The sequence below is a fragment of the Ictidomys tridecemlineatus genome, chromosome 12 (assembly GCF_052094955.1).
Source record: "Ictidomys tridecemlineatus isolate mIctTri1 chromosome 12, mIctTri1.hap1, whole genome shotgun sequence".
Classification (NCBI taxonomy): Eukaryota; Metazoa; Chordata; class Mammalia; order Rodentia; family Sciuridae; genus Ictidomys; species Ictidomys tridecemlineatus.
In genome coordinates this window covers 1,647,082-1,664,052 of record NC_135488.1, presented here as the reverse complement: position 1 = coordinate 1,664,052, position 16,971 = coordinate 1,647,082, and the positions used below count along the sequence as shown (strand labels likewise).

Here is a 16,971-nt window from a genome sequence, read left to right as displayed (position 1 = left end):
CATCTCTCCTTCAAAATGGCGGACTTAGACGTTCACGATCCACACCACGTGCGCCTGCGCCTCCCGCGGCCATTTCACCCAGCAGCCCCAGCGCCAGCGCCCGCTGCGAGGCGCCTGCGCACAAAGCGGCTCGGCAGCTCCGCCCCCGGCTGAGTACGCCTGAAACCGCACGTCCCTACCCCCGCCCCCCCGCCGGTCGGCCGCCCTCGCCCTTTCCTGTGAGATTCTTCCGCCAAGTGAAGGCCCATCTTTGGTCGACAACCTACGCACTTGTAGAACAATCCAATAGGCACTTGGAGACCCGGGTCTCCCCATTCAGTCTCATCTGTGCGCCAGGGCAGTTTCTTCTGGGGCCCCCGAAGTTGATAACGGATCTCGCGGGACTCTTTTGCGTAACGTGAGGTAACAAACGGAAAGAATGGGGCGCGGCGGAGGGATTTTTCTGGCGCGCGTCCGTCCCGAGTGGGGGTCGCCCGGGCTCCGGGAGGGGCAGGGGACGGGGAGGAGCCGCCGAGGGATTGTTGTTTTCCTCTGCCCCGCCTCCGCCGCCCCGGCCAGTGGCGACAGGCCGCTTCCCCGCGAGCCCCGCCCGCCGCCCGCAGTGCAGCCAATGAGCGGCGGCAGCGGCTCCGGGGGGCGGGCCCGGGGGCCGTGCGTGTCTTGTGAGAGCTCTTGAACCAAGTAGGAGCTGGAGTCGGCTGGGCGGCTGGGGACGGCAGCCGCCGCCGGTGACTCAGGGAGGCGGGAGGCGGGTGAGCGCGCCGCGGCCTCGGCTGCGAGAGAGGCGGGGGTTCGGGGGCGAGCCCGTGGGCCGCGCGTCGCGCAGGCCGGGCGTGGGGTGCGGGCGGGCCGGGCGGGTGGCCTCGGGACGGGCCTCTGCGCCGGGCCCTCTCCTTGCCGGGGCCGGGGGCGGGCTCGCAGAGTCCCCCGGCCGCCCCCGCGGCGAGCGGGCCGGGGCTCGGGAAAGCGAAACTTGGCGGGCGGGCCCGCGCCCCACACGCTCGCTTCCGTGTCTGCAGGAGGGCGCTGCCGCCGGCGGAGACATGGTGCTCACGCTCGGGGAGAGCTGGCCGGTGCTGGTGGGGAAGCGGTTCCTCAGCCTGTGCGCGGCCGACGGCGTCGACGACGGCTGGGACGTGCAGCGCGTGGCCGAGTGGCCCTGGCTGGCGGGCACGGTCCGCGCCGTGTCCCACCCCGACGTTTCCAGGAAGGACCTGAAGGTGAGCCGCCCCCGCGTTGCCGTGGGAACGCGCAGCCCCCCTGCGGGGCGGCCCGAAAGTTGGCTTCGGACCTGCCGGTGCTGCGGAGGGGACCTCGCGAGTCTGCGGTGCCCGGTCGCCCGGAGTCGCCGGCCGCGGTCTGCGGGGGCTGCGTACTGCACGGCCGGCGCCGGCCCCGCTAGGGCGACGACTCCTCGGCGGGGAGGAGCGGTGCTAGTGTCAGGTTGGGCGAGCGGTGACGTCTGGAAGCGGTAGGAATGGGGCTGGTGCCTGGAGGTGCTTTCAGACTTTGGGTGGGGGGTGTTCCTTTGGATTTGTTAACTTTTTTTTGTTTTTAACTTAAGCACTGGTTAAAAATGAAGTGTGAGTGTAGAGGGAGGAGTTTAGTTCTGCTCGGCGTGTTAGGGTGGGTGTTTGTCCGTATATGGTGGGTCAGCAGGAATGGGTTCCTGGTTATCCGTGAGGAGTCTGTGGGTGGGTGTGGGATATGACCGTATATGGAGCGCTGGGGGTGGAGCTGGCCCATATATGGTGCAGTGGAGGAATGGCTTCGAAATCTATATTGCACTTGGGTGTTTTGGGGGCAGGGAGAGAAATGGGAGCAAGTGCAGTCAGTGATTTCTTAAACCAGAATGACATTGAGAACCTTTTTCAGTTAGATCTTTGGAAAGAGGGATGAATTCTAATTGTACTCTAATAGAAGTATTGCTGTGAAAAGATTGTCTGGGAACAACCAGTGAGGAAGCCATTGTACCAACAAAGACTCCTTTGTGCAAAAATAGCTGAAAAAAGATCCCTAACAAAGACTGCAAAGTGGTGATAAGTTGGAGGAAGCTTGTCAGAATGGAAGAGATTTCCACTCTGAGTGATGTGTGTGTTTCAGGATCTTCACTTGGTCACCACTGCTTTTTCTTGAAACTCTGCTCAGGAAATAAAGGAAGCAAGTTCTAACATTAGCAATTGAATATATGTTGATTTCTGAAACACTGTTCAGTTTTGTACAGTTTATACAGTTGATAGTCTGTCCATTCCCAAACCAGTAGGAGTCCACAAAGAGTGGAGGTAGGAGGATATTTGTACTTACATGTTTTTAAAACTTCTACCAGGTGCCTGGTCTTCATGTTGAGGCAGAGAAGTGAGCATTGAGCACTTAAACACATGCCAAGCATCATGCTGACCTCTTACCAGCAATGATGCCCCCACCTTACCAGGTCTTACAAAGATTGTCTTACTCAGGGTCACATGACTGGCAACTTGCATAGCCAACTGGCATAATATGTGTTTTGACCCAGGAAGTTCTACTCCAGGGCTGCCCTCTTCACCATCAGGCATTAAGAGCTGTGCCACAAAAAATGCTCCAACCACACACTGTGGGGTTTGGTTTCTCTCCTCTGTTCCACTCATTCTTGTACCAAAGAGGTTTTCATGTTTATAGAGATAGTGTATTGTACAGGGATAGCCAGCCTATTTATTTTAGGCTAGTAACCTTTTTACAGAAAATGTAGAGCTTTGTGTATGAGATTTCATCAAGATGGTTGTGTTTTATTTCATCTAGGTAAGTTTTTCTGTAGAACTTGTGTTTTAACTGACTTGAATAGAAACAGTTTTTAAACTGTGTGTTCCCTTGCCTTCCCTTCCATGGCAGTGATTGAGGATCTGTTGTAGGCAGACAATCTAGGAGGTTCTTAGTATGTATTTATTTTTATCTCTGTATCCCTGCCACACCCAACTTTCAGGAACCTTCATTTTCTGGATGAGGAAGGAAGCAGTTTGAGGAAAAGGACTCTTATCTAGACTTGTGTAATTAGCTACTGTAAGTAAGGGAGTGAGGATTTGAATCCAGGTTGGGCAGTGTTTCTTCTCCACTGTACTAAGGTGCTTGACTGGAGACTACTGGGGATTTCAATTCAAGAGCAGTTTTGGTTAATTTGGACTTATGCCCTATCTGCAGACTTCACAACTCAGCCCTTTTTTAAGATGCAAATCTATATTATTTCTTTATTCTAATCATTACTACTGCATTCCTCAGTAGCCATTGAAATAATTGGCTTAAGTATAAGAACCATGTTGTAGTTAATAAAAATGGATTTTGAAACACTGGAACCAAATAGTGCAGGTAGAACCAAGTAACTAAGACCATACTTACATCTGGGTTTAGGGACATTGAGCTTTTTTGAGTGGTGAGGTTGGGCGCTGAGGTGACTGAATAAGTAAACTTAGGTAGGTACTCTGATGATTTTTCTAAGTTTTAGCACACATACAAGTCAGTCTAGACTGGCAGGCTTAATTGTGAATGATATTAAAGGCCAAGGCTTATTAATTTTGTTTCACTGCCAGAAAGACTTTGTAACAAAGTCACTTAGGTGACAAAAGCAATATGTCTAGTAGTTGATTGCAAAGAAGTGGAAGACATAGTAACAGGCAATAATGATTGATTATTATGTGGCAAGTAATAATCCTTACCAGTAGCCTGTTTGGTAAGATTTTGTGTGTGTGTGTTGGGGGGGGGTTAGATTGAAGTTTAAAGAAATTACATAACTTGCCCAAGTTTGTCTACAGACTTGAAAAATTAGGCTTTGATAATCCCAGCAGGCTTGGGAGGCTGAGGCAGGAGGATTTCGAGTTCAAAGCCAGCCTCAAGGAAGGCGAGGTGCTAAGCAACTCAGTGAGACCCTGTCTCTAAATAAAATACAGAATAGACCTGGGGATGTGGCTCAGAGGTCAAGTGCCCTTGAGTTTAATCCCCAGTACCTTTAAAAAAAAAAAAAAAAAAGAAAAAGAAAAAATTGCTTTGAGCACTTTATTTTGTTAGCCTTTGAATCCTTCATACCTTGAACACTATGTAGTATGTACTTGTACTTAAATATCTGCATGAATAAGTGAAGGAATCAAAATAATTACTATTAGGAAACAGTTTACAAATAACAGTTCAGAAATAACTGCTGGGGCAGTAGCCTTTTCTACCTCTAGAATAACAGAGATCTTAGTTAAATGTGGTTCCCAGGACTGACTTCATCTTTCATCCCTCTGCTTGAGTGTGAACTGTTTTCTTTTGTATTAGGTATGCACGGAATGTCCTCCTTCCCCAGCTTGCCTATCTAAGTCTTTATCTTTCTTTAACCCTACTTTTTTCTGTCTATCTATCTAACTGTCTATCTATTTATGGTGCTGAGGATCGTACCCAGTTCCTCACACATGCTAGACAAGCGCTGTACTGCTGAGCCACAATCCCACCCGTTTTTCATCTTTATGTATCTTTTCCTACTGTTGTCAGCAAATGAGTGGCCTGACCAATGCCTTTCATCCTTGTAATCAGTTGGAACTTGAATATTGGTGGATTCTGCTGCCAGCCAGGCTATGTAAGATGAGAAACTCCTGGTGCAGTGTAATAGAGACTGTTTACCACTTATAATTGAATACTAGACTCGGGTTTTAGGTAAGCATTTTATTTTCATGTAAGAAGATGTAATGGAAGCGTAATGAATCAATTCCTTATTTTTTGGAATAGTGAAACTTGTATTCTACATTGTAGAACTAGGTAGAGTCAATATATAGTCAAACATTTAACTACAAACCATGCTGTTCTGTGTATTTCTACCTTCACATTTGGTAACATTCTCCTTGGCAGTTCCCGTGGTTTTCATAATTATATGCTCAGGAGAGATGAGTTTTTGCTGAGATTAGCTATAACATTAATTTACGTATCATGTAAGATTTTCTTTTGGGAAAAATTGGCTTTGAAGTAATTGATTTGAAATGTCTAACATTTGGTCAAAATATTTGATAGCCTAATCAGTTTCACATTTACAAAAGGCCCTATTACAAGAATAGTAAAATTGGAAGTTCAGGTAGGCAGTCATAACTGACCTTTGTTTGGCCTTTAGTGTCAGACAGCACAAGTAACTTCTTTGTGGGTCTAGGGAGCATGGGGAAAAGTACACAGCAGAAGCTCATTTCATTTGTCAGCCTGCATAAACTGGATGAGTCACCCTTAGTTCTTTCTGAATATGAACGTCTTTCGTCTGCCCCAGAGTATCTGCAAAAGAGACTTTAGGGGAGGTGTCCTTCAGTATTAAACCTCAGGCTTTGAGGAAAAAATGAAAGACATACATGGGTTTTTGTTTTGTTTTGCTGCACAGGGAATGGAACCCAGGGCCTTGTGCAGGAGCTGAACTTAAAAGTACTTAAAAATTGAGATATTTGAATTTTAGATTGTTATCTTAAGTTTTAAATAGTGGTCTGATAAACATTGTTGCTTATATTTGGGGAAACCACTTAAAGTCTTAATCCTTCCTTCATTTTTTTTTTTCAGTGTTGAGTAGATCTGGTTATGTTGAAGACTCTCTCCTTCACTCATAACTTCAGTGATATGGTGATATGATTTAGATTAACATGTAGGTCTTAAAACTACCTGGCTGCCTAACCAGGCACTTTACATACCTTGTTGTAATGTGTGTTGTATGGTGATATGGTGTTTCATGCCTGTATTCTCAGTGATTTGGGAGGCCTAGGTAGAACAATGCAAATTCAAGGCTAACCTGGGCAACTTGGCAAAACCCTGTCTCAAATAATAAAAAAAGTTGGGGATGTAGCTCAGTGGTAGAACACCCCTCTTTGAGTTCATTCCCCAGTACCGACCCCTCCCCCATCTACCTAATAGTTCAGTGAGAGGTAGAGGTTACTGCTTTCTTTTTGAAGTTAATAAAACAAGATTCAGAGATCTAGACTTCTAAGTAAGAATTCTCAACCTGGGATGCAGTTGAGTTGGTTTCCTTTCTAATCACGTTTTGTTTTATGCAAGTAACATCAAGGAAAGTTTCAACATAGTGGAATTCAAGCCAAGGTCTCTCTGATTCTGAAATTTGTGTGCTTATTCCTTTTATATCACATATCTGAAAGATGGGAAAACTGGCATGGAAAGCTAAGTTGGGGTTGAAAGACTAAGTCTCTCTGTGGGAGATGTCAGGAGACCTGGATCCTCTGGCAAGGAAGCCAGGAAAATGAGCAGTCTCAGTACACCTTGGTAAGGAGCATTGGTTGGTTGGTTGAAGTGATAGAATAGATATAACTTGGGAGAAAGGCTTTGCCACATAGCTCTTCTCCATTTGCATTTATTCTGATTTGGAAAGTATAAAGTGGTTACTGCAAAAAATCCTTCCATACAAGAAGTTATGCAGCGTCCTAGCCAAATTGCCTGGGAAGTTTATCTTTTTTAAAAAAGATATCCTGTAGATTGGAAAAGGTTCAGGATTGGAATTAACAGTGTATCAGCTGAAATTTACAGCTTTTTAGGTGAAATAAGAGAAATAGAATGTAGGAGTCAGTTCAGAGAGAAGTTCATTTATTTATGCTTAATAAGTCTTTGAGTAATGATAGGGACTGTATACCAGTGACAAGACAGTGAGCAAAAACAGACACAAACTTTGACCTATTTGATTCATGTGTCAGTTGACTAGCCATAAATTTAATGCCAACTGGTGGGTAAGTGCTAGGAGGGAAATGCATAGAGCTCTGAGGTCAGTTAGCCAGGGGGACCTCTCTCAGGAGGGGAAAGGCTCTTTTGCAAGGGGAGGCTTCTTTGAGGAAAGGATTCTTAAGTTGGGTTCTGACCATGTAGTTAGTAAAGACATCTGTGAAATCAAAAGATTTGATAGAGATGGGTTCATTAATAATCCTTGAAACACCAAAAAAGAGGTCTCTTGTAAGAATTTTAAGTAAAAATAGTGATTTTCTCACTGAATATTAACGGAGTTTATTCAAGTCTGCTAAAATATGTAAATGTTAAAAAAAGTTTTAGAGTAAATTAAGGGGCAGCATATTCATAATAGCTAATGAAATTTGAGTGTTTTGACCAGTCACAGTGGCACATGCTTATAATCCAGCAGCTTGGGAGGCTGAGTCAGAAGGATCTCAAGTTCAAAAGTCAGTTTTAGCAACTTAGTAAGGACCTGTCTCAAAATAAAAAGGGCGGAGGCTGGGGATGTGGCTCAGTGGTAAAGTGCTCTGGGTTCAATCCCAATACCAAAGAAATAAATTTGGGTGTTTTGGGTGCATCACTTTTTATCAAACTTTAAGGTTTTGTGAACAATTCCTACCTCTGGGCGTTGCCAGAGACCAACTTTTGTCTGATTTTTACAAAAATGTCTTCGTAAATTTATTTAAGTTATAAGGATTATAGCCTTATGGTTAAAACATATTTTTGCTTATCTGAAGCCGAAAACATTACAGTTACTTGGAAAATTATATTTCAAAGGTAGTTTGACTTTTATATAAGCAACTAGACTGACTGGGTCTTTCAGTGATTGGGTGCTTGTCTATCATGGATGAGGTGCTCTGGTTTATCCCCAACAGCAGGAGTTTTTTAAAAAAAATTTTTTAGTTGCTAGACCTTTATTTATATGCAGTGCTGAGAATAGAACCCAGTGCCTCACAAGTATGGCAAGTGTGCCAGGCAAGTATGCTACCTCTGATTCACAGCCCCAGCCCCCCAATACCAGGAATTAAAAAAAAAAAAAAAACAACGTAGCTCTGGGGTCATTTATTAATTTCTTATTTATTTTATCGTGTAAAATAGTTTTAGACTCCCAACACTGAAGTAAATTTCTCCCTTTTCTCTATTGAAAGGTATATTGAAGGTGTGCCATGCATTAGGGCTTTTTGCTAAGTAGTCTACCAGAAGAGTCTAAAAGTAGCTGGTGTCATGATGGGGTCTTCTTAAGCCCACTGCAGTGTCAACATAGAATTTGATTACAATGCACTTGGAAAAGTAGTTGTTCCTGGGTTTCAGATTTGTCTCATCTAATTCCCAAAGTTCACACATCTAATTAACATGTAAATCCCTTCTAAGTGGGGTTCTTTGGTTTCTGGGCTACCCAGAGACTACTTTAAGGACACTGATCCTGAAAGCCCTGAACTTTTGAATCCCAGGGTAGTTTGGGGATCAAGTTTGGTACATGTGTGATTATTTTGCTGTGGCTGTGAAAGAAAGGCAGGGAACTAGGAGGGACTAACACATGCATGTGGGAAACTCAAGAATAATAATGACATGATTAAGCTTGTATGGTGATAATTTGTGACTTGAATCTGCTTTTCCAATTTTCATCCAGGTATGTGTCGAGTTTGATGGGGAATCTTGGAGGAAGAGAAGATGGATAGAAGTCTACAGCCTTCAGAGGAAAGCATTTTTGGTAGAGCATAATTTGGTTTTGGCTGAACGAAAGTCACCTGAAATTTCTGAACGAACTGTTCAATGGCCTGCAATAGTGAGTAAAACTGAGGAAAAGAGAACATTTCATCTGTTTGGGGTAAAACAAGGAAAATATAAATGAAATGCCTGTGTTTGGCCCTTGTCACACACATGAAACAATAGTCTATGTTTGTGACAAGGCAGAGAGTACAAAAGCACCTAGAATCTTCTGCCAGACCTTGTAGGAGCTCTGCAACTCTGAGCCTATCCCTGGGCTTTTAGGGTCTTATTTTCTTCACTTGAAAAATGGGGGAGGAAGTAATCTGGGGAATGTCAAGGTCAGAGGTCAGAAACTGGTAGTCATACATACATATAGATAGATCTGTTTGGTTTGGCCCAAACAGTTAAGTGTTTTAAGAAAATAGAGTTAGCTGCCTTTTTAAAAAATGTGGAATGTGCATTTAGATTTCCAGTGTCCCTAAAATTGGTAAGACCAGGCAGCACTGGGCAGGTCTCAGTGGCAGCAGTCCATAAAAGAGGTTTCCATTCCTGGCCTCAGGGTCTCCCAGATACCTCCTGCTCGGGATTGTTTTTGGCTCTAAATATACTTCAAGAAGGTCTGGGTTGTATCTGCGTTGTAAATGTGGTGCAGTTTGAGGAAGAGAGTGACCACTGTATCTGGAGAGGACATCTGGAGCTTATGAGGAAGTCAGGTACAGGTAGTTGGAAAGGCCAGAATGGTGCTTGAAAGTTGGCCAGATCCTGGAGGGCCTCACCTGCTGCTGGCAAAGCCAGGGTTTTGCTCATGAGTGAGAAGAGCTGCTGAAGGTCACAGTTTCCTCTTTATATTTTTATGTCCACCTGCCAAGAGTTTTTTTGAACTCATAATCTAGCTCCCCAGAAAAAAGTACATATACTTCTTTTGCAAAAATTTTGGAAAAACGGAGGAACTGGGGACCTGTGTGTTACAATGACTCCCAAATGCATATCTGGTTTAAGTTACTGGGTTTGAATGAAAATTGTGTGATTTTTGTAGGTACCTCATTATTATGAGGTCCTTGCAGTAAACACAAGCTTACTGACTTTGTTACTTCCTGTGTGCCTAAAAATTGTCAGTTCCATTTTCAGAATAATGCTGATAGCAATTATGATGCCAAACTTTTTTTTCCCCCCAGGTGTACAAACCTCTGGTGGACAAAGCTGGTTTGGGATCCATAACTTCTGTTCGCTTCCTAGGAGATCAGCAAAGCGTATTTCTTTCCAAAGATCTTTTAAAGCCTATACAGGTAAATCATCCTTAAATCATTCTTAAAAACAGAGATTCAAGTTCTTTTAACATGAGAATTAAGATTGGTGTTGCTTGCCCATATTTAGATGCCTAATAAAGAGATGAACCCATCCCATCAAGAGTTAGTTGTGGTGGCTGGGGACACAACTCAGTTGGTAGAGTGCTTGCCTTGTATATGCACAAGGCCCTGAGTTGAGTCCCCAGCACCACACACAAAAAAAAGGGTTAGTTGTTGGGCCTGGGCCAGGCACGGTAGCACACGCTATGTGGCTTGGGAGGCTGAGGCAGGAGGATCGTGAGTTCAAAGTCAGCCTCAGTAAAAAGTGAGGTGCTAAGCAACTCGGTGAGACCCTGTCTTTAAAATACAAAATAGGGCTGTGGATGTGGCTTAGTGGTCGAGTGCCTCTGGGTTCAATCCCTGATATATCCCCCTCAAAAAAGGGTTGTTGGATTGCATCCTCAATTGTAGCCTATGGTCTGTGCCATCCATTTGGTTTGAAAGGACAGGGTATACAATTGATGGTATGTATGGAAACACCTAGGTGATACGGAAATAATGTTGGAAAGTTGACTATTGTAGTTGTGTGTATGTGCATGAGTACACACAGGCATACAATAATGCAGCTGATCCTGGTTACTCATGGATTCTATCTTTGTGAATTTGCCTACCTACTAAAATATATTTGTAGCCCCCAAATCAGTACTTGTGGTGGCTTGCATTCATTCATCCATGTGCACAGAACACTTTGAGTTGCCTGATGTGGGTTCCCACTGAGGCCAGTAAAGGTGATGTTTCTTTGTCACGTTATTTCAGCTCTCCCGGTGTAAACAAGTATCTTTTTTGCACCTTATTTAGTTTCACTGTTTTGTGTTTTTGTTTTTGCTTTTTTTCTTGTTTTCCTTTTGTAATTTTTTTTCTGTGTAAAGTGTCCCAGATGTAGTGCTGAAATGTTGTTTGGTGTTTATAAGCTCAAGAAAGCTGTGGTGGGGCTGGAGACATGGCTCAAGCGGTAGCGTGCTTGCCTGGCATGTGTGCGGCCCAGGTTCGATCCTCAGCACCACATACAAACAAAGATGTTGTGTCCGCCGAAAACTAAAAAAAAAGAAAAAAGAAAGCTGTGGTGGGTCTGAAGTACATGTGTTAGAGGAGCTTTTGCCCAGCCGTCAGGTGGGGTGCTTGTGGACACGAGTTCAAGGCTGATGAATCTGCAATGTGTATTGCATAAGGTGTCTTTCACAGAAACATATCCAGCAAGGTTATATATTGATCAGTCGATGAGAATGTGACCAGAGGTTCATAAGATCCCATGTTTCTCTTAAGACCCATGGCTTGGTAATCACTAATTCTCCTTTTGGCAATCTGGTGGAACATAACTGAGGATTGGCTGTATACATATACATTCTTTTCAATTCGTTTGGAAAACTCTCACCTTTAAACATGTGGGCTTCTGGTAGTTTATATTAGTATTTGTTATGAAAATGTTAGAAGGGAGGAGATCACTGCCTTCAGAATACTATTGGTTTTGTAATGACATCTGTCCCCTTTTCACACTCTGCTTTGTGATTTCAGATCTGACTTGTTTCTGTAGTATGCACAACTATTAAACCTGTGTGTTTGCTAATAGCAGCCTGGGCCGGTGGCTGAGTTTCTGGGCCTGTACTGGAAAGCCACACACTAGCTTTGCTTTTACTTCCAGATCCTGGAAATGAGTGAAAACAAGGCCCATCATGTAGGCTTCATTTTATAATGTAGAAGTAGGTAGAACAAAGGAGGATGCTTCCAATTAAGTTCACATGCAAGCTACCTTCATATGTTACTAGGCATCTTGGTGGTTTTCCTGTCTTGAGAAGAATGATTTGTTTACAGGACCAGTGACACAGATGGGTATTTGGCTCTTTTGCCTTACTGGGTGGTAGAATAGTTTTTACTTGCCAGCATTGTTTCCTGAATTTACATCTTCCACACATCCTAGTTTTTCAGTTAAGGTAGAAGTATTAGTTTTGTTTCTCGAAATTAAAAAGGAAAAATCTAGGGCTGGGGTTGTAGCTTAGTGGTAGAGCACTTGCCTACCTCATGTGAGGCACTACCATATTATAGATACCATATTATAGATAGATAGATAGACAATACCTTTATTTATTTATCTATCTTCAACTAAAAAAATTTATAAAAAGGGAAAATCTAGATTAGTGTTTATTCTCAGTGAGTTGTACCTTGGGTTCTCAGTGTGAAAATTGTTCTTCATGTAATCCTAGTATATAATTCATTGAGGGAAACTTCAGTGTGCATTCTTGGATTTTACTCAGGACACTATTGTGTAGATATGGATGATCACATCAGACTTCTGCTGTATGAATTTATAGGATGCTTGCTCTAAATAATGCAGAGAGCACCTGAATGTCATTTGGCATATGCAGAAGTTGGTTTTGAAACTTAAGGTGTGTGGTTAGATGGATTTGACTCAGTTACTTATGGGTAAGAAGTAAGACAGGGTCTCTAGATGAACTATCTAGCACTTTAGATAGGCCCTAAAACTGTCCTAGGTAGACTAGAATCACTCTGCCTTTCCAGGGAGCCCCATGTGGCTCTCTGCATCAATAGATTGCTTACCTTATAATAAGAATTGGATTTTTTTTTTTTTTTAAATTGTAGTACTAAATTATGAGGGGGAAAAACCCAACCAATATATGACCCATTCTGGTAATTAGCTTTGAGCTGTTGTGGCTGCCCTGGTTTATGTAGCAATATCTGACTAAGAAAATGCACTATTCCAGCTCAGCCTTCTTCTCTAAGTGGGAGAAATTGGTGGACTGCTTTTGCTGCTGTGGATGTATCTCACAGTAGCAGAGAAGTGGGAAGGCCCTGAGTTGTAAGGGCTGCTGTGTTTAGCACTGTTTTTCTTTGCCCTGCTAGAATTTTGGTTTGGCTGGTTGTTCCTATTGATGGTCTGTATACATTTGTCATAACTGGGTGTGCACACAGAGCCAGAGGGCGGACTAGTGCCAGGTGGGGTAGCTGCCAAGAACGGAGTGTTTCAGAACTGGCTCGCTCTGAAGCCCTGGGCTGCGCATTCAGGTTTTCTGTTTGTCATCCCCCACCACCAGCTTCCTTACCTTTTGTAAAGAAGAATGTATTTGGGATATAGTTAGGTTAAATGAATTTGTATGAAATGAGATGTTAAAACAGTGATTTTAGTGAATTGACAATGAGCATCTCTCGGTGTGTCTTTGTTTCTTGGATTGGGCCTGGGATTTCCCAGTATTTGGTATATGGATTGTTTTAAAGTTGGATCAACCAGCTTGTTTATTCACTTATTATTTTCCCATAACCAAAGTTATGTCATGCTTAAAATCATGATTGAGTCACTTGGTATTTCTCACGCTCTTGGCATGGGTGACTTCCTCTCAGTTGGCCTTATGCCTGTGTTTGATAATTTCCAACTTCTTGACCAATGCAGTTCACTGGAGTTGAAATGGTTTGGTGCCATCAAATGGCTAGTTGACATTACCTGAACTGGTCTGGATGACCAGTTGAAATGGTCATTGGGATTTGTAAATAATTCTTTTTTGTTTCCTTAAAGTGTAACAATCTTTGATTTTACAGGATGTAAACAATCTTCGGCTTTCCCTTACTGATAATCAGAGCATCAGTAAAGAATTTCAGGCTTTGATTGTGAAACATTTAGATGAAAGCCATCTTTTAAAAGGTATGTGGATGCTCTCTTGTTGATAGTTCATAAGTTAACCAGTGATTGCTTTTAAGAAGCTATGGTTTAGCTCTTCTCCCTCATTCTGTCATTAAGATTTCTTAATTTTTTTTCATTGTAATCAATTTTAAAATTGAAAAATAAGAAGTTTTCCTATGTAACATGATTGAGGAGTTTAATTTGTAAAGTTCAGAAATTATGTGAAATTATAAATGTAATGTAGGCATTTTAAAAGCTCAATTATGGAATTTGATATTTGGAATTTTAGTTGTATAAAATTCCTTAGTAATCCTTACCTTCCCATTTAATGGTATTGAGTTTCTCAGTTTCACAGTCATGAAGAAAAAAAAAATTTTTTTCTGAATTAAACTCACAGTTCTGTTGGGGTTCCTAAATTTGATTCCTCTAAAACTACACAGAACAGTGAGTTTCTGATGAATTGTCTGATACTTTTTGTTCTGATGGAATGTGTCAAAATAAATACATTATTCAAATTCAAATCTGTAAGAAAATGGAGCAGTGAAAGCCTACATTTTCTTTAGCTTTGCTGAAATGTCTGTATTAAGTGTGTAGCAATTATTTTATCTTTATGTTTATAGAAATTAAAGATTTGGGGAAGAATGTCTTGGATAATGGTACTATTAGAAAGTAACGCAGATTCTCTGACATTTTTTTTCGTTTATGTTTTTTAAGGTGACAAAAACTTAGTTGGTTCAGAAGTAAAAATTTATAGTTTGGACCCATCTACTCAGTGGTTTTCAGCAACTGTTGTGAACGGAAACCCAGCATCTAAAACTCTTCAAGTCAACTGTGAGGAGGTAAAGACCATGGTAACTGTGTGAAAGATGAGTTCCAGGGCCACATAACCACACAGAAAATCTGTGATCTTAAAGTACCTAATAATATTTTCTCATTTTATGAAGTTAGGAGATAGAAATTATTACAATCATTTTTAAAAGAAATTATTTCTAAGATACTCTATTATTTTAATAGAGCCAATTTTCAATGTGTTCCTAAGCATTTAAAAAAATTTTTGTTTGTTTTTTTTAATGTTTTTTAATTGTCAGTGTATCATTATTTTACTTATTTATATGCAGTGCTGAGAATTGAACCCAGTGCCTCACAAATGCTAGGCAAGCGCTCTACCACTGAGCTACAACCCCAGCCCCTCTTTGTTTTTGTTTTTAAGATTCCAGCATTGAAAATTGTCGATCCCTCACTGATTCATGTTGAAGTTGTACATGATAACTTCGTGACATATGGTAAGATACAGTACTATCTAATTAAAATCTTTCTTCTCCTTCCCCCTTTTCTCTATTTTCCTTATGCTACAAGAAACCAGCTTACCTATTTTTGCACATTTTAGATAATTCTGCAAGAATTGGAGGTGTAAAACGGAAGTCTTCTGAGAATAATGGAAGCTTGGTTTCCAAACAAGCAAAATCTTGTTCTGAGGTAATCTTGGTTTGCTTTCGTCATTTGTGTAAAGTTTCTTTAGCTCTGCTGTTGCATGGCCAGACTCTGTAGTAGTCAGATAGATGTCTTTTCTGTTGGCTGTGTGCTGTCTTGTCCACTCTTTTGTGCAAGTTCCTGATCTTGGCCATGATTTCTACACTGCAGCAGATGGAGATAATATAAGTTTCTAGTTCACTATTTTTTGCGTTAAAAATAAGTTTGGGGGCTGGAGTTGTGGCTCAGTTGGCAGAGTGCTTGCCTGGCATATGGAGGCACTGGGTTCGATCCTCGGCACCGCATGATAACAAAATAAAGGCATTATATCCATCTACTATATATATGTAGTATATAGTAGATGGATATAATATACATATATGTATTTTAAGGTTTCCTTTTGGGGATATTTCCTGGAAATTCTTAGCAGATGTGACAATTTCACTACATGAAGGAGTTTTTGAAGGTAAATTGAGTTGTATGTGTTATATTGGAAGGAGACGAGGGAAAGAATCTTAAAATTCTGAGTAGATTGGATATTGATGAAATGGACCCCTTGATCTTTTGATAATAAGGAAGTTTCATTGGTCTTTCATGATTAGGTATGGAAATGTACTGGTTTTTTCAAAGCAAATAGTTGATTTGCCATTATAATTTCTGCCAGAAAAGGTTTGGGCTTCCATGAATGCCATGTGGATTCAGGTGCCAAATTTAATTCTGTTCCCAAATAGTCACTATTTGGATCAAGAAATTTTGTTTCTCTCTAGGTGAGTTCAACCATTAGGACCTGTTCCAGTACAAATGACTTTCTGAACTTTGGGATAAAAATGCATTTGTGTTGATGGATATTTCCTTTAGTATGATTATTTAAAATACTTCTGTGGGTGGGGACTGAAGCTCAGTAGTAGACGGCTTGTTTAGCATGTGCAAGACAAACCGGGGATATGCCTCCAGCACCACAAAAACCTTCATGATGCTGTGCTCCAGGGTAAAGTTTAGATTTTTAAAACTGATCAGGATATTATTGTTAAGAGTATCCACAGGGGGCTTGTGGATCAGTGGTAGAGCACTTGCCTAGTATGTGTGAGGCCCTGGGTTTGATCCTTAGCACTATATAAAAATAAATAAATAAAATAAAGATTTTTTTTTTTAAAGTGTCCACAATATTTGAAAAGGAACCTTGAGGTCTTGGGAGCCAGGCAAGGAGCAACAGCATGGGTAATGGACCAGGGTCAGTGAGGGAATTAAGGTTCATGTTGGGGGCAGACTGGACCACAGTGTTGACTAGAACCAGAGCTAGCACTGTGCTGTAGCACACAGTAGTCTCTGTGGCTAGTGGCCAGAGGGCTTTCCTGATCCTACCTAGGAACTTCGATACCTCTCCAAAAGCTTTGTAAACCAAGGTGGATGCTTGGGTTGGAAAAAGTCATTATAGAAATTAGTGTTAATTACGTTTTAATTTTGCCTTCGAGTTACAAGGTTGAACACTCACCACGACTGGGTACTTGGTCCTAAAGACTGAAGTGTATTTGGAGTTCCTGCCTTAAAGAGCCCGTAGTCAATTGGGGGGGGGTGGTGTTTGGATTATAGTGTTCCACAAGCTTGGAGGGCATGCTCTGAGCAGGAGCTGTGCAGGTGCCTGCCTCACAGAGTAGTATAGGCATACGTTCTCAGAGTGTGTCCCTTTCTTAGAGGGCATGTGGCTGGAGGAGCATAGAAGGAAGGGTAAAGGAGAGAGAGATACAGCAGACTCAAGTTGAGTTTTATCTGGCAGTTAGGTATGGAGGGTGATTTAGGGTATTAGGGGTTTTAAGTTTTAGGTGATGGACTTGAGCTTTACGGATGATGGGTGAAGAAAGGGGATTGGATAGAAATGAGGGCACAGGTGAAGTTAGTGGGATTGTTGACCACGGAGGAGCATGAAGCCAGTCAGTGAACTGAGGAAATGTAGAGCTGCTTTGGAGGCAGCGTTGACTTGGCCCATTGGAAGACTAGGTGTGAGGACTGAGGACGAGGGTGTTTCCTAAAAGTGGGTAGAAAACTGCTGAAGCTTAGAAAGTGCAAGGGACATGGTTGGTCATTCATGGTGTTGTGTGCTCCCCCAGTTTAGAAGGGCTGAGC

General features: G+C 42.2%; 1 protein-coding gene across 6 annotated transcripts in view; it reads left to right on the top strand.

Moving 5' to 3' along the window:
- Positions 1-201: 201 nt before the first annotated feature.
- Positions 202-16,971, top strand: part of Kdm3a (lysine demethylase 3A) — a 44,589-nt gene continuing 27,819 nt past the window's right edge. For 4 of the 6 annotated variants that reach the window (XM_078027925.1, XM_078027924.1, XM_078027923.1 and 1 more), the window contains exons 1-8: positions 637-752; positions 1,020-1,220; positions 8,327-8,482; positions 9,582-9,692; positions 13,299-13,401; positions 14,095-14,219; positions 14,591-14,663; positions 14,768-14,856. In XM_078027925.1, the coding sequence (XP_077884051.1) occupies positions 1,044-1,220; positions 8,327-8,482; positions 9,582-9,692; positions 13,299-13,401; positions 14,095-14,219; positions 14,591-14,663; positions 14,768-14,856 (834 nt within the window). In that variant the 5' untranslated portion in view covers positions 637-752; positions 1,020-1,043. Of the gene's footprint in view, positions 403-636; positions 753-1,019; positions 1,221-8,326; positions 8,483-9,581; positions 9,693-13,298; positions 13,402-14,094; positions 14,220-14,590; positions 14,664-14,767; positions 14,857-16,971 lie in introns of those variants that run through there. The other 2 variants (XM_040270648.2, XM_040270650.2) reach the window with 2 other exon arrangements.